The sequence below is a fragment of the Lithobates pipiens genome, unplaced genomic scaffold (assembly GCF_037356315.1).
Source record: "Lithobates pipiens isolate NorthernLeopardFrog02 unplaced genomic scaffold, aLitPip1_a1.2 Scaffold_18, whole genome shotgun sequence".
NCBI classification, from domain to species: Eukaryota; Metazoa; Chordata; class Amphibia; order Anura; family Ranidae; genus Lithobates; species Lithobates pipiens.
The window spans coordinates 381743971-381768133 of NW_027507758.1; the positions used below are offsets into that span (position 1 = coordinate 381743971).

Consider the following 24163-nt stretch of genomic DNA (forward strand, 5'->3'; position numbering starts at 1 on the left):
CGTGTTGGCAAAGGCTTTATAGTAAGGGATCGAAAGGCCGTCGGGACCAGGGGCGGAGCTTTTTTTAAGAGTCTTAATGACTTCCAGTATCTCCTCTGTCTGGAAGGGGGCTTCCATAACTTGTTTGTGAACGTCCGATAAGACCGGGATGGGCAGACCCTCCAAAAACTTTGGGAGGAGGTTATCTTTGGGGGGTGGGGAGCTACTGTAGAGAGAGGTGTAGAATTTCTGAAAGGCATTCAGAACTGTGACCGGATTAGACGTGGGCGGGAGTCCCGCGCTTCTGATCCTAGGGAGGGTGCTCAGCTTGGTTCTAGGGGAGAGTCTATTGGCCAGGAGAGTGCCTATTTTATCCGCCTGTGAGTAAAATTTGTGGCCAGCCCACCTAACTGATTTTTCAGCTTTCGTGGTGAGGGCGAGATTTAGTTCTAAGCGAGTCCTGTCTAGTATGGCCGTGGGGGTACGGAGGGGGTCCTTTTTGTGAAGAGCTCTGAGTTTAGAGTATTCCTCTTCTAGCTTCAGGATGGTTGATTGCCTTTCCCGTTTTATTTGAGAACCCAGTTGCATGAATTTTCCCCTAATGTAAGCTTTGTGCGCCGCCCACAGGGTCTCGGGGGAGACATCAGGAGTCGCATTAATAGAAAAATATTCCTTCAATGCTTTGTCGAGATCTATAACTCGTGATGGCTCCGAAAGGAGGGATTCATTTAACCTCCAATGCCTAGGATGTCTCCCACTCGAGCCCCCCAGGGCCGTCACAATTACAAGAGAGTGATCTGAGATCACTGTGTCAGTGATGGAGGCTTTGAGCATCCTGGGGAGGAGCGAGGAGGGGACAAGTATGTGGTCTATGCGTGCATATGATTGGTGAGGCGCTGAGAAGTGAGTGTAGTCTCTCTTTGTGGGGTTTAATTCCCGCCAGACATCGGATAGCCCATGAGCGTGTAGCAATTTGGCAATCCGTAAGCTTGCCTTTGTGGGCCTGGTTAAGCGGGGACGTGAGGGGGAGGATTTATCAAGTCCTTGATCAAAGGCGACGTTAGAGTCTCCTCCGACAATAACCGTCCCCTCTAAAAGAGGTGCTAAAATACGTAGCATGGATTCGAAAAATTTGGCCTGACCCGTGTTCGGGGCATAGTAGGAGACCAAGGAGTACAGTTGGTCCCCCACAGTGCCCTTTACAAGTAAAAATCTGCCCTCCGGATCCGTTTTTTCAAAACTCTTATTGAATTTGCATGTTTTGGCCATCAAAATGGCCACCCCCTTGGTCTTGGATTCCGCGTTGGCTAAGAAGAACTGAGGGAAGTGGGCATGTAGGTACTTGGGACTATACCGGATAGGAAAGTGGGTTTCCTGAAGCAGAATTATATCTAGTTTCAGGGATTTGTAGTAATCGAGGGCTTTTCTCCGTTTGATGGGGGAATTAAGACCCTGAATGTTGTGGGAGGCTATCTTAAGCCTAGCAGCCTGTGGATCAGCCATGGAGCAAAGGGGGAGCCCAGCATCTGAAAACGACCTCACTTACCCAATCTATAGCTGGGTTCTTGGTAAGGGCATTGAGATCGGTGGCCCGAGGATGTCTCCCAGGATACCATGTCGACTGGGTTGGCTCAGCCCAACCTGAGGAGAAAAAAAATAGTGTCATGCAAACATTCAACGGGGGAAGCTTACCATCAAGGGGGAAGAGAAGGGGAGAAAGGGCAAGGAAAGAAAGGGTTCCTGAGAAGAGAAAGAGGAGATCAGGGCAGGAGACACCCCCCGAAATCCCAAGCAAACACAATGAAGACAACCGACCCATAAGGTCAGGAGTCCCGACCCTCAGACGCCTGGGATAGGCCGAGGGAGGGAGAGTTACACATGTGGTCCCTCGCGGAACTGGGGACCCCTAGTCGGGTAACTACCCGAACTGTGAAATCAACTTTAAATAGCAATAACATAAAAGCTGCAATATACATAAAAAGGAACTTTTCTTTTGAGGCACGGCTAAACATAATGCCTAGAAGACACTGGGGCTAAGAAATGAACGCTGTTCTTAAGGCATAAGGAAGGATGGTACATCCAGGGGGGGTGCTGAGGAATGCAGCCCCCTGGGAAATCCTCAAAGCAACCTTGGGGCCCATTTCGAGGGTATGTAGACAAAAAAAAAAAAAAATATATGCGGGGTTACGGGCAGTCCAGTAGATGGACAAAGTACTGCATAGCGTCCCGGATTATTGGAGGCAATGGGGATAAGGGTAGAACAAGGGTAGCACAAGTCCTAGGCAAGGGGAGGGCAAAAAGGGTTGGAGGGCCAAACTTTCCAAGTTTGGGGAGCAGTCCTCCGGCCCTCTCCAGGACCTCGGACGGTCAGTCACAAAATGGAGAGATTGGTAATGGGACTGGAAGTTGCTCAGGTGGGTGCATTATCCTTGACCTTCTTGGCTCTTCCGGAGGTCCATAACGGGGATTGTGGGCTGTTAGGAGTGGGTCGTTTGTTAGATCCCTGACTAGGGTTAGAAGTGTCCATGTCAGCTTCTTGAGAGATGATTTTCAGCTTGGTGAGGAGCTTTTCCCCCTCGGGAAAAGTGGAGAAGGCAAAAGACTTCCCTTTGTCCGTGAACCTGACCGCAAAAGGGAATGCCCATTTGTATTTTATGTCTTTGTGGGACATTGCAAGCAAGAGGGGTTTTAGAGCTCTTCGTCTCTGTATCGTGGAGGGGGAGAGGTCCGCAAAGATCTGAACCTGGTGTCCCTGGTAATTGACGTGTTGCAGGGATCTGGCTCTCTTCATGAATTCTTCTTTCACCGAGAAGTGATGTGGCTTGGCCAGAACATCTCGCGGGGTGCCATCCTTCCTAGGGGGGCCGAGGGTTCTATGGACCCGGTCAAGTTCAAGCTTGGTAGCTGGGATGTCTGGGATTAGCTGTTGAATGAGGTCTTGCACCGCCCTGGACACATCAGTTATTGATTCTGGAAGCCCGCGAATTCTGACGTTATATCTGCGTGACCTATTTTCGAGGTCATCTATACGGGCCATGGCTATGTCCAATTGCTCCTGTACTGAGTAGATGTGTCTGGAGTTTTGGATGGATCTGGCTATGGTATCCTCCATTTTATGTTCGATCGTTTCGATCCGGGAGCCTAGGTTAATAAAATCAGCTTTCAATTCCCCCGTGATTTGCAAGGCAGTTTGGGAGAGGCCCCTCTCTAATAATTCAGAGAATTTGCCAAACAGGGCATCCATGTGGGAGACTGGGTCTGAATGAGCAGCCTCGTGGGGGGCCATGGCGGTCTGGGTAACTCTGTAGGTCCCCGCTGGGGAGGGAGAGAACTCCTGGATGGTGCGTTCCAGCAGAGAGACCGTGGAGGCCGGGGACGGTGTGGCTTCCTTGGGGAGACCCCTGGGGTTGCCTGGGGTGGCGTGGAGAGGAGGAAAGTCTGTATCTGACCTGAAATCCACTGTGCCTGCGGATCTGTGATCCTGAGACAGGAGCTGTGCTGCGGTGGCCATCTTGGATTTCTCCCTCACGTCCAATGAAGCGAACAGCGGGCCGAGATTGCGTTTAGCCAGTCCACCGGTCATTCAGAAATGTGCCCCAACACTTCGGGATTCCGCCCCTATAACTCGGGAAGCGGAAGGGTAGCCGTGCCGTGCGGTAGGGGTTCCGTTGTTCCGCGAGGCAGCGGAGCTTTAGATGATCGCGGCCATCTTGGAAGCCTCGCGCATGCGCACTCCGGATCCTCGTATTCTTCGGATCAAGGAGAGGGACCATTACTGGCTGGCCACTCTCCTTGATCCACGGTACAAGGGTAAGGTTGCCGACCTTATCTTGCTATCGCAGAGGGAGCAGAGGATGAGACATCTCCGGGAGGCCTTGCAGAAAGGTCTGTGCAACGCGTTCCCAGAGACTGGGAGGTTACAAACTCCTGGTCCTGGACAACGTGTTGCTGAGGCATCGGTCAGAAGGAGCGGTGGAGAAGGTGGCTGTCTGACTGATGCTTTCAGACAATTTTTTAGTCCGCAGCCCCAAGGTATGATCGGTTCCAGCAACCATCGCCGGCGTCTGATTTACATGGTGCAGGAATACCTAGGGGCAAGGTCAGACTGGGTCTTGAGGATGGATCACTGGCCAGAGCTTGCACAGTATGTAATTGAGCTACTGGCCTGTCCTGCATCCAGCGTTCTTTCGGAACGCACCTTCAGTGCTGCTGGTGGCTTTGTTACCGATCACAGGGTGCACCTGTCCACCGAATCAGTTGATCGACTGACCTTCATCAAGATGAATCAGTCTTGGATCACCCACAGCTACCAAGCACCTGAAGCTGATGTAACCAAATAATTTTTTTTGAAATATCACATCCCTTCAAGACTGCCTATGCTGATGCTGAGTGACTGTCCTGTTATGTTGATTGTCTATCCTCTTCCTCCTCCGCTGATATGTTGGAAGAACATTTCTGGTTCTGGGTGATGCCATCAGCCCAATTTTTCTGCCCCTGTTTAACAGGGGCGTTTAATTACAATTTTTGATGCAATGCTTTGCAGCAGGGCTAATTCCTGCAATAAAAATAGAGTATATGGGAGAGGTTGCAGTGTGTTGGCACCAGCACCAGTGCCTAAGGCCCAATTTTTCTGCCCCTGTTTAACAGGGGCGTTTAAGTACAATTTTTGATGCAATGCTTTGCAGCAGGGCTAATTCCTGCAATAAAACTAGAGTATATGGGAGAGGTTGCAGTGTGGTGGCACCAGCACCAGTGCCTAAGGCCCAATTTTTCTGCCCCTGTTTAACAGGGGCGTTTAAGTACAATTTTTGATGCAATGCTTTGCAGCAGGGCTAATTCCTGCAATAAAACTATAGTATATGGGAGAGGTTGCAGTGTGGTGGCACCAGCACCAGTGCCTAAGGCCCAATTTTTCTGCCCCTGTTTAAGAGGGGCGTTTAATTACAATTTTTGATGCAATGCTTTGCAGCAGGGCTAATTCCTGCAATAAAACTAGAGTATATGGTAGAGGTTGCAGTGTCGTGGCACCAGCACCAGTGCCTAAGGCCCAATTTTTCTGCCCCTGTTTAACAGGGACGTGTAATTACAATTCTTGATATAATATTTCACAGGAGGTCCCGTTTCTGTGCCCACCCAGAGTAACTGTGAGGACTTATAGTGTTGTGGTACCAGCACCACAACCACCAAAGGTCAGTTTTTCTACCACTGTTCAACAATGGCATGTAATTACAATTCTTGATATAATCGTTCACAGCAGGGCGCTCCAGCGCCCACCAAGAGTCACTTTCAGGGCTTACAATGTTGTGGCAAAACCAACACCTTGTTCCGCCATTTCTGCAGAGCATATAGGGCAGGCCCCTACTTTCAAACATCCAACTTACAAACATCTCCTACTTGCAAACGGAAGGAGACAACAGCAAGTGAGATGAAAAAAGATGTACAACAAAACTAATTATACAGGGGTGATAACCCTTCCCTATGTTTTCCAAAAAGCTTAAAAATAGTTTTTTTGACTGGAGCTACACTTTAAAAATGTACCAGTTGAAAATTACAAACAGATTCAACTTAACACAACAAACCTACACAGTCCCTGTCTTGTTTGCACCGCCTGTATACTGCTGTTCTGAGTATATAGGGCCTGGGGGCCACACGCACTTCCTTTTTTTAATATGGGTACGGGGTTCCCCTTAATATGCGTACAAGACCCAAAGGGGCTGGTAATGGGCAGGGAGGGCTACCCATGCCATTTTTCTCAATGATTTTCAACCATATTGCAGGAACCAGATATAACATTAAAACCGCAAGCAGTTTTAAATGGTGTTATTTCCGTTTAATGTCATTTTGTGCAGGGACTGTTCTAAACACGGGAAACATGTGGCACTTCACAGGCATACTACATATACCCCCCAGGCACCATATTTAAAGGAATATTTCACTTTTTTTTAACTTTAATCGTCATTAAAATCAGTGCTCCCGCCAAAACGGCCATTTTTAAAAACATTTTAGGCATTGACCCATGTCCCCTGGGGCAGTAGCCAGGTCCCCAAACCCTTTTTAGGACAGTAGCTTGCATATTAGCCCTTAAAATTAGCACTTTTAATTTCGAACGTTCGAGTCCCATAGACTTCAATGGGGTTCTAAAGTTCGTACGAATTTGGGGTCCGTTCACTTTTTTTGCACTATTGTCACTTTATTTAAATTAATATAAGGTAGTCGTGACTTAATTATGTTGATTTGGTTATAGTGATTATGTATTTATTGCACTATAGTCACTTTATTTAGTTTACTTGCACACTTTTGTTAATAATTTAAAAGATAGTGCAGTGTTTTAAATATGCTTCTACCAGTTTGACCACCTCCATACAAAGACACAGTTGGGGGAATTTACTAATACTGGAACAGACATAATCTAGAGCTGCTGTACCAGTTAGCTTCTGTCTTCAGCCTTCTCAGATAAGCTTTAAATATGAAAGATAGAAGCTGTGTTCCAAATTATGCTTTGATGCATTTTCTTAGACATCCACAGCCAGGGAAGATGGGGCATATTTGGTGGTCCTGCCCTAAGGTGAGTCGACTATGGATCCGGGCCTACACACTTCTCTGTACACAAACTCATTCTAGCATTGAAAAGAATCCATATGAGGCTCTTCTCTTATAGCTATCGAAGAGCTACTTAAACTGGGATGGCAATTGGTGACGCATCTTTTTATGGCAACCAAATTGGCCATATTGAAGGCCTGGAAATCCCCAATTCTTAGTTCTAAGACAGAAAAACACTGTTTAAATTATATTATGGTCAACTAGAAATAGATAGCTAGTTTGTTAGACACACAGGACACATTTCTTAGGATTTGAGTCTTGGATTCGTTACGCACACCCATTGTGTTTTGACAAGCTCCTTTAGCAATCCCAGAGACTTTTTCTTTCTCTTCTTCTTTGCTTTTTCTTTGTTTTTTTGTACTTTGGTACCATTCTTTTTTTCCTTCCCCCTCCTAGGTCTAGACTTATCTGATCCTTCTAGGCTGTTTGAGAATTAGTTTGACCGTCAATCATTGGACATGATGTTTACAGGATGGTCATGTTTTTCAGGATGTTTTTTTTTTATAATGGAATTAACAAATAGCCCGATTGATACCTTATTATGATCTCACAGTCAGTTTATTGGCAGATGGACTCTTGTTTTTGTTTCTGAGACCTTGAGGTCTTTTGGGATCATTTGCTACCCTTAATGCATGTAACTTTGATTATGTTGTGAGAACAATTCTCTTACATGCATATATTGTGTACACTCTGTGATATTTGACAAGCAGCTCTGTTTAACCCATTTTATGGCAATAAAGCTTTTGTAAAAGAAAGATAAGAACTGATTGGTTATCATGCACAGCTGCTCCATATTCTGTCTGCACCAGTTTTGATACATTTCCATTTACCCCAGAAGAAGGCACAGTAAGTCAGTAATGGGGAATATATATATATATATATATATATATATATATATACATATACACACACATATATATATTCACTGTATATATATCATTTTGGATGCAGTAGAAGAGCATTAAAGCCATAGCAGGTTTTTTAGGTATGCTGCTTACGAAGATGTTCCTTCTCTTTATGTCAATGAGACACACATTTCAAATCACTAAAAAAACACTGCACTATCAAAACCAAAAAAGCAGCTAACACACACAAAATGTATATTTTAGTTCAAATAACATATAAAGGAAAAGTGTTGCGCTAAGATTAAAAACATATGTGTACAGGTCAAATGTGTCTATCACTTGTATGTCCCATATAATTTACATGACATAAAGTATCACAATTATTGACAAATAACACAAATAATAATTAGACAATTTCAATGTGAACATATATATGAAAAAAGGAAAAACAAAAATAAGTGTCCCTTAGTGAACTCAATACAGTCTTTTCCCAAAAACAATCAAAATCCCCCTTGGTGCAATAAAGAGGTATGTATATCTTCCAATCCTCAGGGTTATAGAGTGCAAAAACCCTCGTGCCAATTTGTGCCACATGTCGTATCCTCATGTATCCACAGTACCACTCTGTGTGAGATACACGTTTTCAATAATACCCTTGTGCCAATACCACCACCTTAAACGGATGTAGGCTTACCGAATATTTCTGACCCAAACGAACATATGTTCCAAGGGTCAATGACGCTTTAGTCTGAGGCGACTGTAGATCACTCAAGCCAACAAGCACTGGAACCTGGGACTCAATAATGGAAATCTCTTCCAAGATAAAAATACCCACGAAACCAGTATCCTCCGATCACAGAACAGGCCAAACTCCCCGAGATGAACATATGGGATGAAAGAATGGGGCCATATAGCGTAGTTCCGTAAAACAATTCAATTTATTAAAAAAGATTATCAAACTTACATTAAAGCAGTTGATTTAGCGCTTTCACAAAAACGACAGCAGTGGAGTCCTCCCGACACATTTCATCTGCATAGACATCGTCTGGGGTGTCTCTCCACTGCTGCCGTACTCAGTTTTATAGACAAATGAGCCCAATGGTTGAAATTCCACCTCCCCGTGTCACCACGTGTCACTTCCGGTTTTGGGGCAAAATGGCCACGTGGCGTGTGTTTCAAGCCTTGTTTTGGAGCTCCATTCTAAATTCCACCTTAATATTTAAATTTTATTTCTTACAATTATGACCCAAGATCTGTGTGCAACACCTGATGCCCCTTATCCTTCTGCGCGTCAGTGATTCAACTTAAATTGTGATTCCTTACAACTCCCATGTGGTACATTGCTGGACCGCATAACAATTGGGAAATGACGTGACTCGCCATTCGTATAATGACCTGGAAGTGACGCGACTCACTGTTCGTCGTCACTTACAGATCCTGACAGTGTGGAAAGCAAACAAAGTGCCAATATCACCACAGCGTCTGCCCGCGCCCTGGAAATTGACGCGACTTCTCACTTAACGTCACTTTCGGACCTCAAGTGGAACGCAAAACAACTAACCACACCGCCGGCTTTTTCATATATATGTTCACATTGAAATTGTCTAAATTGTGTTATTTGTCAATAGTTGTGATAATTTATGTCATGTAAATTATATGGGACATACAAGTGATAGACACATTTGACCTGTACACATATGTTTTTCAAATGAGACACACATTACCTTCTTAAACAGCTGTCCCTGGACAGGTATGCTCATTGGATGATTTAACCTTACCTCCTGTTCTGGTAAAAACTGTAAAATGTGGGTTTTCCATCACTTTTTGTGCCAGTAATAATGGTCACCAATAAAAACAATGAGGTATTAATCATGCCTTACTCTATACATAGCTACACCACATAGACTTTTAGGGGGATTTACTAAAACTTCTGCATATAGAATCTGGTGTAGCTGTGCATAGTAACTAATCACTTGTGGGGGAAGGAAGGAAAACTGCATAATCTAGGGCAGCCTTTTTCAACCAGGGTGCCTTGAGGTTTGTTCAGGGGTCCCTTAGCAAAATGCCCAAAAATTTCCCCAAATTTGTATACAAGCAAGAAGATGGATAAAGCCTGCCTTTTAGTTACACAAAGCAAAAGGTTTTCATTGTGCACCATTACGACCTTCTAGCCATCCGTGTCCTAACAACCAATGACCTTCCCTTGCCCCTCTCTGTCAGCGCTGGGGTCACATTTGCTGATTGATGGAGAAAAACTGAGGGAAGAGAGAATCATTGGAATACTAGTCAGTACCAGTGTGCAAAAGTGTATTGGATTTGTAAAAATAAATAATCTTTAACGATTGATATCCTATTTGCGTGGATGTAGATGCATGTAAAACTATTAGAATTTTTTCTACATTTTAGAATGGGTGCCTCGAGACTGACCATAATTTTGATGGGTGTTTTGACTGAAAAGATGTTGAGAAACACTGATCTAGGGGCTGCTTTAGCAGGAAATTCTGCTAGTCTCTGAGTCAGCCCAGTGTAAACTTAACAGTTTACTCACAGTAGAGAACCATCCGTATGTCAATTTCTTAATAGGCCACTGATGTCACGGAAGGGAGAGAGTTTTGCCGATAGCACAGTTAAAAGCAAGATAGGATCTATTGAATGAATTAGAATGAGCCTGTAAGCAGTAAGTGGTCCTTTTTCCTGCTTTACTGACAGCAGAGGAGTGAACAATATACTCACATTTTTTGAATAACTATCAGAGCAGATTGTCCATTGCTCATCTCTTTTTTGATAAATGTCTAAATGAATTCTGATTTCTGGGTGCCAAGAGAAACCCTGCATACTGGATGCATGCTGAATAGAAGACCTAAATTAAATCTAAGTCCAACTTCTAGTAGAGTTCACGATTTTCAACAATCCATTGCAAGGTGTCAGCGGAGGCTCAACAATGAAGATAAGGGCTACCTTGATGCAGAAAAATCAATTTTAGAGAACTAACAGTGTGTCTTGAAGTTATGGCAACATGCCCACATGTTTGGGATATTGTGTTCCTATAAGTGTAAATCTTACTTGTACCTTGAAACTGTTCTTATCAGTGTAAACCACACTTGCACTGTGCCACAAAGCTACATGCCTTTGTGTACAAATATACAAAACAATTATGAAGAGAAAAAATGAACCGTGAAGGAAAAAAAATTGGATTACAAAAATCAAAACCTGCCAAATAAGCCATACCAAACCAGTGTCTGAAACACAAACATTAGGTAGCGCTGCACATCCCCATACCTGTAAGTGATTTAAACTGAATAAATGTGTAATAGATTTTCTAAATAACCACATCTAACAACAATACACACACTACACATACATACACACACACACACACACACACACACACATATATATATATATATATATATATATATATATATATATATATATATATATATATATATATATATATATATATATATATATATATATATATATATATATATATATACTGTATATCGTATGTATATAATTAGAATGAAATGAAAAGCAGTCCCAAAGTAAGTCCTTCATGTCAGTGTGTGTGATAGATAACTGATAGTGTCTATATATGAACCACATAATATCCCTCTTCATGAAGTGATCGTGACCACCACTCCCACTGTGCTATAAAATTTTGTCTTTCTTTTTTATGGTTGACTGTTGGAAGGAGATACCATATCCCAGAGCAAGATTACCATAGGCTATGTCTGGAGTCATTATCAACCATTTGAGATTTGCATGCCGATTTTCTTGGATGTGAGGCATAGATCTCCACTGGTCATGTTACCACCACTCCCACTGCGCAGATTCAATGACTCACCAGAGGTCTATGCCTCACATCCAAGTAAATCAGCATGAAAAGCTCAAATGGTGGATAATGATGCCAGACATATCCTACGATACTCTTGCTCCAGAGTATCGTATCTCCTTCCAACAGTCAACCATAAAAAAGAAAGGCCAGCCATAGTGCAGTATCTTTATACCTTCACATTTTATTATACCCATATACAATACTCACAAACCCATTATAAAATGATGCCTTTAATAATAAAACCAGCCATAAGTGATCCTAGCTTTGAGGAAGGGGGTGTGTCCCCAAAATGTGTTAGCTCTACCCCGTATTCTGTCCCAAAATGTGTTAGCTGTACCCTGTGTTCTGTGCATGTCCATGCACTGTGTTTATGACCTTTTGTCAGTTGCATTTTGCGAGTACCCACTTTTATACAAAAAATTCTTATTATTAAATAATTTCTGGTAATGCATTAGGTATGCGCGCCTTCCATTTCTGTTTTTCTTGTAGTTCCTTTCAGCTTAGCCCATCTGAGGAAGGAAGCATCCACCTATCATATATACCTTTCACACCACCATTTTATCTGACTTCTGTTACTCTTCACCTTGGAAGACCTTTTAGTGCTGGAAGTAACTATGTTTTTTGTATCTCTATGGCTTTAATAACATTTGAATGTATAGAGATATTTCAGTATTGCCTTTCTGTTTTATGGGTGACTGTTGTAAGGAGAGTGTCTTATAAGATATCCTATCCTGGAGCAAAAGTACCATAGGATACGTCTGGAATCATTATCAACCAATGAGCTTTGCATCACGATCATTTTGGATGTGCAGCATAGATATCTGGTGAGTCATTGCATCTGCACAGTGGGAGTGGGGGTCATGAGCACTGCATGAAGAGGCATATTATGTGGATCATATACAGACATTATTGGTGATCTACCACAAACACTGATGTGACTTGCTTTGGGTCTACTTTTCATTTCATTCATTCATATCTATATATATATTTTTTGCTTGAGTCATTGTTGTTAATTTTGGTTATTTAGAATTTATTACACATTTATTCAGTTTGAATCACTACAGGTATGGGAATGTGCAGCTCTAACTAATGTCTGTGTATTTTGGTTATAGTTTCTGACACTGGTATGGAATGTTTGAGATATTGTTAATCAGAACATTCTGATGTACCTGGCAGCCTTTTTAATATAACCAATGAAAGAAAATAATAATAGAAACAAAAATTAAAAGCTGAAAACATTAGAAGAAATGTCTACACATAAATAGGTTTAGGGAGGTCTAAGCTAAAAAGGAAAACTACTAACTTTTTATTATAATGTACACATGAAAACCACTTATGCTCCACTTTACAAATAATTAATGCATAATTAATGTAGTCATTACTTTAGTTTAACTGAAAGTACAGTGTGATACACTTCATTTAAGCCAGGCACTATAATATGAGCATTATTTTTTTTCACACTATGTGACTGCAGAAGTTATTGACTACTTTTTCTTCAGATTATTAACCTTAGCAACAAAGGTTTTGCAAAGCATGAAAAACAGACGCAATCATTGCACAATGAGGGACTGCTGAATACTTACACAATAATGAAACATTAGGGCTAATGGATCACAAAGCAAATTGCCCTATTTATGCTATCATATTTAGTTCCCTCTGGAGAGCCTCATAGAAGGTGCAAGTTGTAATGTTAATCTCAGAAACAATAAATAATTGCTTGTTAGAAAAGCCAGGCTATTTATACTGGAAAATTCAATGTTATTTCGAAAACACTACTGAAATAATTGTCAATGTTCACCTAAGATGATTCACAGCCAGCAGTCAATGCATTTATGTTCTATGTAAGGGTTGTTTTAATTAATCTTTCTTTATTAAGAAAACAAAACAAAAAAAAACACAAAAAAAACAAAACAAAAAAAACAAGCTTTCAAGGCTGTTTTTGTGAAGCACTTAAAAAGTATGTAATTGGCAAACAAACTCTCAGGATAATTTACTTACCTTCACATCTTGGAAAAGGATAGTTCCAGTTTCTATTAATACCGTGTTGGCAAGTGAGAACAGCATGTCCTATCAGAACATATCCTGGATAACATTCAAAAGATATTGATTGTCCCACACTATAATCAGAATTAATGATGTACCCATTCTTAAATGGATGCGGGGCTGGACAGTTTTGCAATTCATAGGCTGAAAAATAAAAACAGCACTTGCAATAAATGTTAATGAAAACCTGGGGAACTTTAGGCATAAAACTATTTACAACAAAAGATAAAAGAACAAACGTAATTCTAAAAATAAAATAACAGGAATTAATCTTTTTAAAATCTTTTAGAATTGCCAGGCAGTCAGGCAGCATTTTGATTTTGTTTTAAAGTACATCTCTAGAAAAACCTTTTCATTTAGTTGTTTTATTTTCTTTTTGTTTTAGGTAAAGTTGGAAGATATTAAAGCTTCTTTCAAGTTTTTTTTTTCTGTCTGAGCCCCTACTGTAGAGATCCACCCCTCTTCATATACTGGTGGTCATTTGCACCATGATTGAAAGTAAAAAGAAATACAGCATTTTAGAGTTGTCTCCAAATCAAGAGGTCAAGGGAAATCTTTTACTGTCGACACATGTTCCAGGAACAACTGTATAAGAGGGGAATTCCCATTACTTTGGGAGATTTCAACTAATATCTTGTTGCATCTCTGGGCCAGGAAGTGAAGGGAAAATTCCCCAGTGGCACACAGAAAAGAAAAGAACTAGCTGGGCATTTTTACCCCTCCCCACTCTATCCAAAACTTTAAGAAAAAGTTTTGGCCATGCATACACTTTAACGTGAGTATAAAAAGAAAAACATGGCTATACTGAATACATATACTGTGCATACATATTCAGTACCACATATATAACTATTTACCAGATATGTTTACTATATACCAGATAAGCTAATGAGAAAGCTCTATATATAGTATAATTTAGACTTTATAAAATATTAATAAAAGCAGCATCAACAGAAGATGATCTCTCTTTTTGATAAAATGCTAACTGCATAAATTGTGTAAAATACTTCAACCTCCTTTATGACCTTATTTTATTTAATAAAACTGGTCTTTTGAAGTATCTACAGTCATAATTTGGTTATGCTAAATGATTGCAGCTGGATTGGCACCTACTGTGTTCATTGCGAAGTAAAAGTTTCTTCTTACATGGAGTGGTGACATTTATTAGAATAACAATAGTAACATAATGCATACATTATTATTCAACATGTTTGGAGCAATAGCTGCATTTTATTTTGCTATATTTTGTTCTCTGTTGCCACTAAATCCTGTTTTTTCTCCAAGTTTATATTAGCCAGAAATAGACAGTTATGATGCTTAAGTATAGTATAAAGAGTAAAAGGGATATAGCCATAATCCACTGCACTTCCTTGAATTCTTTATTCAAACTTCATAGAATCATAAAAACATCACCGACAGTGCAAGAACAGCAAATGGATATGCGTTTTACGATGAAAAAAGCACTTGCGCGGAACCTTATGCATTAGGATATCATCGTCTTATACATACTGCTCTTACAGATGAGACTAGTTGCATAAGTAGCAGAGCCTCTCCCCCACTACATAGTGTAATGAGAGTTGTAAAGTAGACAGATAGAAAAACACAAATTGCAAAAAATTATTTTACAAATTGTAAAAATGTGAAATATTCTTACTACTGTTTCCCTTTATTAAAATGATGAATCATACTATCTTCAAGTGATAGCAGATCTTTAATGGGTATTATAGTGTCATCAGTTCTGTAGTAGATTCTACACATAGGAATAACTGGAGAAAGCACAATGAGAGTAAACATGACATTACACTCAAAGCAGAGCTTTGGCTGTAATGAGGACAAGGGATGGTTGCATTTTACCACAAGAGTGATAGGCAGCAATAATGGCCTTGCTGGGTATCACTACTTCCCAGCTTTATCAAAACTGGAAAAAAAAAAGTTTTATGAATCATTCCACTTAACGATCGAATTTTTGTGTTTTAGTTTCAGTCATGTTTACTAACTTAAACCAGTCCTAAATTGATAAAAAAAACTAAGCAGTTTAGCAGGGTTGGACAAATTTCAATCCCCGGTATTTGCAAGGATGTTGTGCAGAAGTCAATCTACTGATCAACTTCTGTACAACCATCCATATCTAACACATGGATAGGGAAATTGAGTCTTTTTTTTCCCATTCAACCAGTTGGTTGAACGGAAAAAAAAATGAATCTAGGACCTATATGTAGGAAAACACTCAACCCAAAGTAACCATATTCTATGGCTGAAATGTGTAAGTATTGGGTCTTGATCCATAACGTTTACCTGTGACAAATAAAAGCAATTTGTAATCTTCTATGTGCGTGTCACTCTGTGAAACTAATCTATAGGCTGCCTTAGGTATATGGTTCTGTCATACTGATCTATATTTGACCATTTCACAGTACAGAGGACAAGACCACTAAGCTCCATGTTATCTACTATAGCACAATCACCCCAATCAAAGTGAGGAATATCAGACTGACATAACTCACTTAAATTCACAAAACCAAATTAACAGTAATGCTACATAATTCCTTACCTTGATATACAAGCTTAAAACCCTGTCGGTTTTCAGAATGATCACTAAAAAAGTGAATAAGAACTTCATGAGTTGTGCTTAGCAATGATGATGGGAGTTCAGGGCCACTAAACTGCCCAATTTGGGAACTTGTATGATAGGGACCATTTTGTATCTCAAGAATATCATGATTTGCCTCAGTTGAAAAATTTTCAAATTGAATATGAGCCCCTGAAAAGGAAAAAAAAAGATACATTTAATCGTACAGGTACCATTTTATCCTTGCAACTGCATGTATACAATTTAAGCCCAACACTAGGCTACATTTTTTATTTGCCCAAGGTGTAGTAAAAATGTTTTTTGTACTCACTGTAAAATCCTTTTCTCTGAGTTCATTGAAGGACAGAGCAATTCTTCATGATGAATGGGTTTGAAATCACCACCTAGGTGCAACAAAAATAAAAGTACAGCCAGGGAGTGGCCCTCTGGAACCATCTGCAGCAAGAAATTCAACAGCCAGCAGTATAGGACATACACACCAAAATAGCCAAAAAGAAAACTTGGTGGGTGCTGTGTCCTTCAATGACCTCAAAGGAAAGGATTGTATAGTGAGTACAAAAATATAATTTTCTCTTCTGTCCATTGAAGGACACAGTCACACTTCATGATGATTGGGACATCCCAAAGCAGTGCCAGAGAGAAGAATAAAGAGTCCATTAACAAAAACTACAACAAAACAGGGAAATGCACCCAAGCAGAACTCAAATTGCCACCTGCAGAACTTTATGGCCAAAGCTGGGATCCACAGAGACAGCTACATCAATCTTATAGAACTAGGTGAAAGTGTGAACAGAAGATGTAGCCATTTTGCAAACCTAAACAACTGAAGCCAAATTATTAAAAACTCAGGATGCACTAATCATCCTGATAGAATAATAGCATGTGTCATGACCAGACATGGAGGTTCTTGGCCTGAAAGGGTATATATCTGGATAATAGCTTGACAAATGTAAATGGTGGAGGATAATGCTGCTTGTCCATTCTTAGGACCATCAGGAACATTGAATAAAGATTCATATTATTGAATAGGGGCTGTATCAGAAAGGTAGATCCTGACTGCCCTCACTACATTGAGGCAATGAAGGGCCACCTTTCAAGATAAGAAGGCTGAGAACAGAGAGGTGGTAGAACAATGTGTTCATTCAAATGGAAAGCCGACACCACCTTAGGTAAAAAAGGAAGATAAGTGTAAAGAACCACTTTATCTCTATGTAACACCAGAATCAGCTGAGAGCTTCAAGCTCACACACCCAATGCACTGATGTGATGGACACTAGAAAGATCACCTTCTGACATGAGCGAGAAATATTCTGGATGTTTTCAAAAGGAGGCTATTGCAAGGCTGACTACACAAAAATGAACTCCCAAAAAGGCAAAGGGGTCTAGAAGGGGAACTATGTGAGCAAACCCTTGAATGAAATGAGGGAAACTACGGGACACTGAAAGAGAACAGCTAAGGCAGATACCAGACCCTTTACAGTGTTGAGAGGCCAGTGATGATCTAAGCCTCTTTGAAAAAAGGCAAAGATGCAAGCAATGGAAAACTTGTGGGAACGTAACCCCAAAGGCTCACTGTAGGTGAAGTAGGCCTTCCAGGTGCAATAGTAGATAAACCGGGAAGGGGAAGCATGGTAGAAATGATAGGCTGAGTAAGGCCCTTGTTTTCTAGTACCTGGATCTCCACAGCCAAGCTGTTAAAGCGAACAGCTCTAAAGAAGAGTAGGGATGAGCCCGATGTTTGAGTCAAATGTAAGTTCGACTTGAACATCAGTGTTCGCCTGTTCACCGAATAGCAAACAATTTGGGGTGTTCACGGCAAATTTGAAATCCATGGAACACCCTTTAAAAGTCTATGGGAGAAATCAAAAGTGGTAATTTTTCAGGCTTATATGCATGGTAGACATGTGCATTCGTTTTCGTCCGAATACATTTTCGTACGAATTTCAGGTATTTTCCTTTTCGTTTTGACAAACGATAATGAAAGTGCAGAATCCGAAAAACGAAAGATCCGACATAAAATAAATGCTTTATTTTCATTTTCATTGTTACAACAGTTTGATATAGAATAGGAGATTTGACGTGACTCTGACAATAACAATCTGTGTCTATTGAACCTGTGGTCGAATGTGCCAAACCTTACCTCTATTAGTCCAAGATTATATAGAGAAAATATTCAACAGAGAGAAAATATTCGACATAGAGAGAAAAGATTCGACAGAGAGAAAATATTCGACATAGAGAAAAGATTCTGGAATTGGGTGGGGGAAGTAAAATAAAAATTATGACAATGATGAATGTTATTGGCTGATTGTAACCAAAGAGGAGGAGCAGTAAAATAGCTAGAACTAAGTACACTCGTACAGCCAACTTACTTTCACTTATGATTGCTAGCAGAGAGAGACACACACACTGAATCATTTCAGAAGACAGTCAGTCTTAGCTGGTCCATTTGAATTGTCACTTGTCAGAGAACCCGAATTATTATTAAGCATAAGCACAGCAGCAGAACAATAGTCAAGCAAGCTACAGTTCAACTTAGCTTTTTCCTGCCTGTGTTGTGGGGGGGATTTATTGTTATAGAATCTTGTTTGACCCTGTCTGATCAGTGATCGTTATCCCCAGTCCACCAGTTTCTGTTTGAACGAGTATATAATATATATACAGAAACACTTGTAGATGGCCCAGGAACGTCCTCCAATGCCTCCATGTCGCTCTCCGCTCTCACAATGGGTTGCCGCCATATTCGTTATTATCAGTCACTCACTATCTGACACCTGACACTGTGAGACTTAGATCATTCATTCAACATGAACAACGGAGATTTGAAAAGGCAACGAAAAATACACACATTTATAATAATATTCGACGGAGCATCGAAACTGTACGACGCTGCAATCATACATTTCCGGAGTCAAATGCTCCACCTATAGGCTATATAGAGTTTAGCAGCTCCGTTGAATCTTCTTTATACATTTGACAGATACCATAAGCCTTCAAAGACAGATTCGACCATAATTCATGTGGATTTTCGGACGAATGCTATTTTATAACGAAAAACGAAATAAATAAAAAACGAATTTCGGGAGTAACTAAATACATTTAATTTTTGTACAAAAACGAAATTCCGAAATGAAATATTTCACTCTGCACATGTCTAATGCATGGTATTATCATACAAAAGTGTTTGGGGACCTGGGTTCTTCCCCAGGGGATATGTATCAATGCAAAAAAAAGTTTTAAAAATGTCCTTTTTTCGGAGCAGTGATTTTAATAATGCTTAGAGTGAAACAATAAAAGTTAAATATTCCTTTAAATTCCATACCTGGGGGTGTCTATAGTTTTCCTTTAAAGTAGCGCATATTTCCCATGTTTAGAACAGTCCAAGAGCAAAATGATATTTCTAAAGGAAAAAAAAGTAATTCAAAAGTACTTGTGACTATAATGAATTGTCGGTCACAGCAATACACATAAAATCATTGAAAAAAAACAGCATGGGATTCCCCCACAGTCCATTACCAGGCCCTTTGGGTCTGGTATGAATATTAAGGGCAACTCCGAAACAAAATAAAAAAAAAATAGCTTGGGGGTCCCCCAAATTCCATACCAGGCCATTCATATGGATTTTAAGGGGAATCCAGCACCAAAATGTAAAAAAAAATGGCGTGGGGGTCCCCCAAAAATTCATACCAGACTCTTATCCGAGCACGCAACTTGGCAGGCTGCAGGAAAAGAGGGGGGATGAGAGAGTGCTACCCCCCTGAACCGTACCAGGCCAGATGCCCTCAACATGGGGAGGGTGCTTTGGGGTAGCCTCAAAGCACCGTGTCCCCATGTTGATGTGAACAAGGGCCTCATACCCACAACCCTTGCCCGGTGGTTGTGGGGGTCTGTGGGCAGGGGGCTTATCAGAATCTGGAAGCCCCCTTTAACAAGGGGACCCTCAGATCCTAGCCTCCCCCCTGTGTGAAATGGTAACGGGTATCATTTCACAGAAAAAGTGTGAAAATGGTAAAAATGACATGACACGGCTTGGGACAAGTCCTCTATTAAAAAATAAAAAAATAAAAATGTCCCACGATGTTCTCTTGCTCTGCTGATGGACCGAAAAAGAAAAAAGACATGACCAACCCATATGACACGTCTTCGCTTTGACAGTTCTTTTATAACTGAGGGCGGGGCCACACCGTTACATTCCCGTGTGACCCCACTCCCTCTGATGCATGGAGACTTCCCTATGGCTTCCCACGTATTCAGAGGGGGAGGGCCACGTAAATGGGTGGCCCACACTCCTCTGATGCCCTGGGGAAGCCATTGAGAAGTCCCCGTGTATCAAAGGGGGGCGGAGTCACTGGGAAACATCACGGTGTGGCCCCGCCCTCAGTTTTAAAAACTGTCAAAGTGAAGACATGTCATACGGCGGGTGCCTCTCATGGAGGTCCATTGGTGGAGCAAGAGAAGAAGAAGACTTAGTGGTGCATTTTTATTTTTCAATAACAGACTTGTACAGAGCCGTGTCATGTCATTTTTACTATTTCACACAGAGGGGAGGCTGGGATCTTGGGATTCACTTGTTAAAGGGGGCTTCCAGATTCCAATAAGACCCTGCCCACATACCCCCACAACCATTGGGCAAGGGTCTCATCCCCACAATCCTTGCTCAATGGTTGGGGGGCTACCCCAAAGCACCCTCCCCAAGTTTAGGGCATGTGTCCTGGTATGGTTCAGGAGGGGGGAGTTCTCTCACCACCCCTCTTTTCCTGTGGCCTGCCAGGTTGCGTGCTCGGATAAGTGACTGGTATGGATTTTTGGGGGGACCATCACGCCATTTTTATTAAGGTGTGGGGTTCCCCTTAAAATCCATACCAGACCTGAAGGGCCTGGTATGGAATTTGGGGGAACCCCCACGCAATTTCTTTTTACATTTTGGTTTGGGGTTATCCTTAATATTCATACCAGACCCAAAGGGCCTGGTAATGGACTGTGGGGGAATCCCATGCCATTTTTTTCAATGGCTTTTATGTGTATTGCCGGGACCGACAATTCATTATAGCCGTGAGTACTTTTAAATGGCTTTAATTCCTTTAGAAATGTCATTTTGTGCAGGGAAACACGAGAAACCTTTTTGCCACTTTACAGGCATATTATAGACACCCCCTATATACTGTACGGAATTTAAAGGAATATTTCACTTTTATTGCTTCATTTTAAGCATTATTAAAATCACTGCTCCCGAAAAATGTCAGTTTTTAAAACTTTTTTTTGCATTGATACATGTCCCCTGGGGCAGGACTCAGGTCCCCAAATACTTTTTATGACAATAACTTGCATATAAGCCTTTAAAATTAGCACTTTTGATTATTCATGTTTGTGTCCCATAGAATTTAACTGTGTTTGCCTGTTCGAACAAATTATTTGCCTGTTCGCATCTTCTGCTGTGAACCGAACTGTGGTGTTCGGCTCATCCCTAAAGAAGAGTGATAGATTGTACCTTGAGAAAGAAGGCCCGGGCAGAGTAGAAGAGGCCACTGAGCATCTGCAACCAACCAAAATAGATTTGTGAATCAAGCCCTGTGTTGTCAGTCTGGAGCTACCAGAATGATCAGAATTTCTTCTTGTTAAATCCTTGGTACCAACCAAAGAAGGAGTTTTAAAGAGGGAAAGGTGTAGATCAGGGAGTACGTGTACTACTGAGTCACCAATACGTCTGCTGCATCTGTCCAGGGAACCTTTGACTTGGCTACAAACTTGAGAACTTTCCAATTGAGCCTGAATTCAGAGTGTTCAATTTATGGCAGATTTGGATAAAATCGTCTGGATGAAGGAACCATTCCCCTTGGTCCAGACTCTGGCGACTGAGATAATCTGCTTGCTAGTTGTCCAGCCTCAGAATGTGAACTAGTGGGGGTGATGATCTGCCAATTGAAGGGAAGGAAGGTCTTCCCGGCTGACAGATGTGGGGACCTAAGCAACTAGGGATGGAGGCGGAGGAGAGGTGCAAGGCAGATCCAAATTGAAGGCTGCAACTGACCCAATGGCAAGGGATTACCTACTGTATGCTGTAAAGAAATGTACCTAACCTCAACAAAGAAAATGCTCACGGTCCAGGAGAAGCCAAAACTGGCACTTTTAGTACTCCAGAAAAATATATTCAGGTGGGGGGACGAAACACCTCTGATCCTATATTGTTCTGGGTGTCATCAGCCAATAAATGGCACTCCAATGGAAGAACTCAGTCCAACAGTCATAAGTGCCCGCCGAGTTATTATAATCAATCCCCTTAACTGGGGATCTGCATGCCCTCGATGACAGAGCTGAGGGAATGATATCCGGCCTGTCACCTAGCAGCACATTTGATTGAAAAAATATTCCTCGACTTGAACAAAAACTTCCAAAAAACAAAAATAGAAAATAAAAAGTAAAAGAATGGAGAAAAAATAGTATGTCCTAGTCCTGGGGAGGATGCTAGAAGAAAATTGATTCCCTGCTGTAAATGGGGGGGGGGGGGGTTGGTTACCTCCAGAAAGCCACTCCTAGTGTGTATTTTTAGTTTAATTGCATCATGCTCCTGTAGGTGGCAAAACTCATCCATCATAAAAAATGTCTGTGTCCTTCAATCAACAGAAGAAAAAAAAATGCAGCTCATGCTGGAATACTCACCTGCTCCCAGTTATTTCTTTTCACCATTTAAGGCTCTTAGTTTTCCAGGATGAATGATGCCTGAGTGCAGGCATCACCTACCCCTGAAATGCATCAACAAGGTGCTCTACATTCACAGTGTAATGATGCAGAGAACAATGGCAGTATTATAATATTATCATGGTTCTTATCATAATCAACAACTGACAACTGTGAGGAGAAGATCTGAAGAGGAAAAGGACCCTCTATGTCACATGACTGGTCTAAAGATATCTGGAAAAGTATGAAAACGAAAAACACATACAAAGTTGTGTGTGTGTGTGGGGGGGGGGGGGGGGCAGGGGTTGACTACAGGATATGGGCTAGAACCTAAAATTGGGCTTTAACAATTCTCGGGGCTATGATAGGAAAATGTTATGCTACACTCTTCATTGATTAATACAGGCAGGGGGTTGGGGCCACCCGGTTACGTAAACAGGTGGCCCTGCCCCCTCTGACGCTACGGGAAAGCCATGGGGATGTCCCCATGTGTCAGAGGGGGGCAGGGTCACCCTGCAAAGTCATCATGTGGCCCCACCCTCAGTTATGAAAGAGCTGTCAAAGTGAAGACCCCTCATACGGCGGGTGCCTCCCATGGAAGTGGGTCGGACATCTCTTTGTTTTTTTTTTCTTTCTTTTTCTGTCCGTTGGAGTGAGAGAAGAAGAAGATGAATGGACGTTGTGGGACACTTTTATTTTTTTATTTTTTTAGTAAAGGACTTGTCTCAAGTAGTGTCAACTATTTTGACACTTTTTTTGTGAAATGGTAGGGGTACATTTGTGTACCCATTACCATTTCACACAGGGGGAGGCTGGGATCTGGGAGTCCCCTTGCTAAAGGGGGCTTCCAGATTCCAATAAGCCCCCTGTCCACATACCCCCACAACCACCAGGCAAGGGTTGTGGGGATGAGGCCCTTATCCTCATCAACATGGGGACAAGGTGTTTTGGGGGTGCCCCAAAGCACCCTCCCCATGTTGAGGTCATGTGGCCTGGTACGGTTCAGGAGGGGGGCACTCTCTCATCCCCCCTCTTTTCCTGCGGCCTGCCAGGTTGCATGCTTGGATAAAGGTCTGGTATGGATTTTGAGGGGGACTCGCACCATTTTTTTCTAAATTTTGGTGTGGGGGTCTGGTACTGTAATTGACTGTGGGGAAATCCCACGCCATTTTTTTCATTGAATTTTATGTGTATTGTCGGGACCAACAATTCATTATAGCTGCGAGTACTTTTAAATTACTTTTTCCCTTTCATTTCATTTTGATCTCGGACTGTTCTAAACACAGGAAACATGCGCCACTTTACAGGCATACTATAGGCACCCCCCAGGTACGAAATTTAAAGGAATATTTCACTTTTATTGTTTCACTTTAAGCATTATTAAAATCACTGCTCCCGAAAAAAAACGCTGTTTTTAAAACTTTTTTGCATTGATACATGTCCCTGGGGCAGGACCCAGGTCCTCAAACACTTTTTATGACAATAACTTGCATATAAGCCTTTAAAATGAGCCCTTTTGATTTTTCATGTTCGTGTCCCATAGACTTTAACGGTGTTTGTGTGTTTGAACAAACTTTTTCCTGTTCGCATGTT

At 41.5% G+C, this 24163-nt stretch overlaps 1 protein-coding gene across 1 annotated transcript in view; it reads right to left on the reverse strand.

Moving 5' to 3' along the window:
- CSMD1 (CUB and Sushi multiple domains 1) overlaps positions 1 to 24163 on the reverse strand; it is a 2539710-nt gene that overhangs the window by 371608 nt on the left and 2143939 nt on the right. The window contains exons 41-42 of the mRNA XM_077487775.1: positions 15857 to 16066; positions 13261 to 13449 (exon numbers count right to left, since the gene is read on the reverse strand). Of these exons, the coding sequence (XP_077343901.1) occupies positions 13261 to 13449; positions 15857 to 16066 (399 nt within the window). The remainder of the gene's footprint in view (positions 1 to 13260; positions 13450 to 15856; positions 16067 to 24163) is intronic.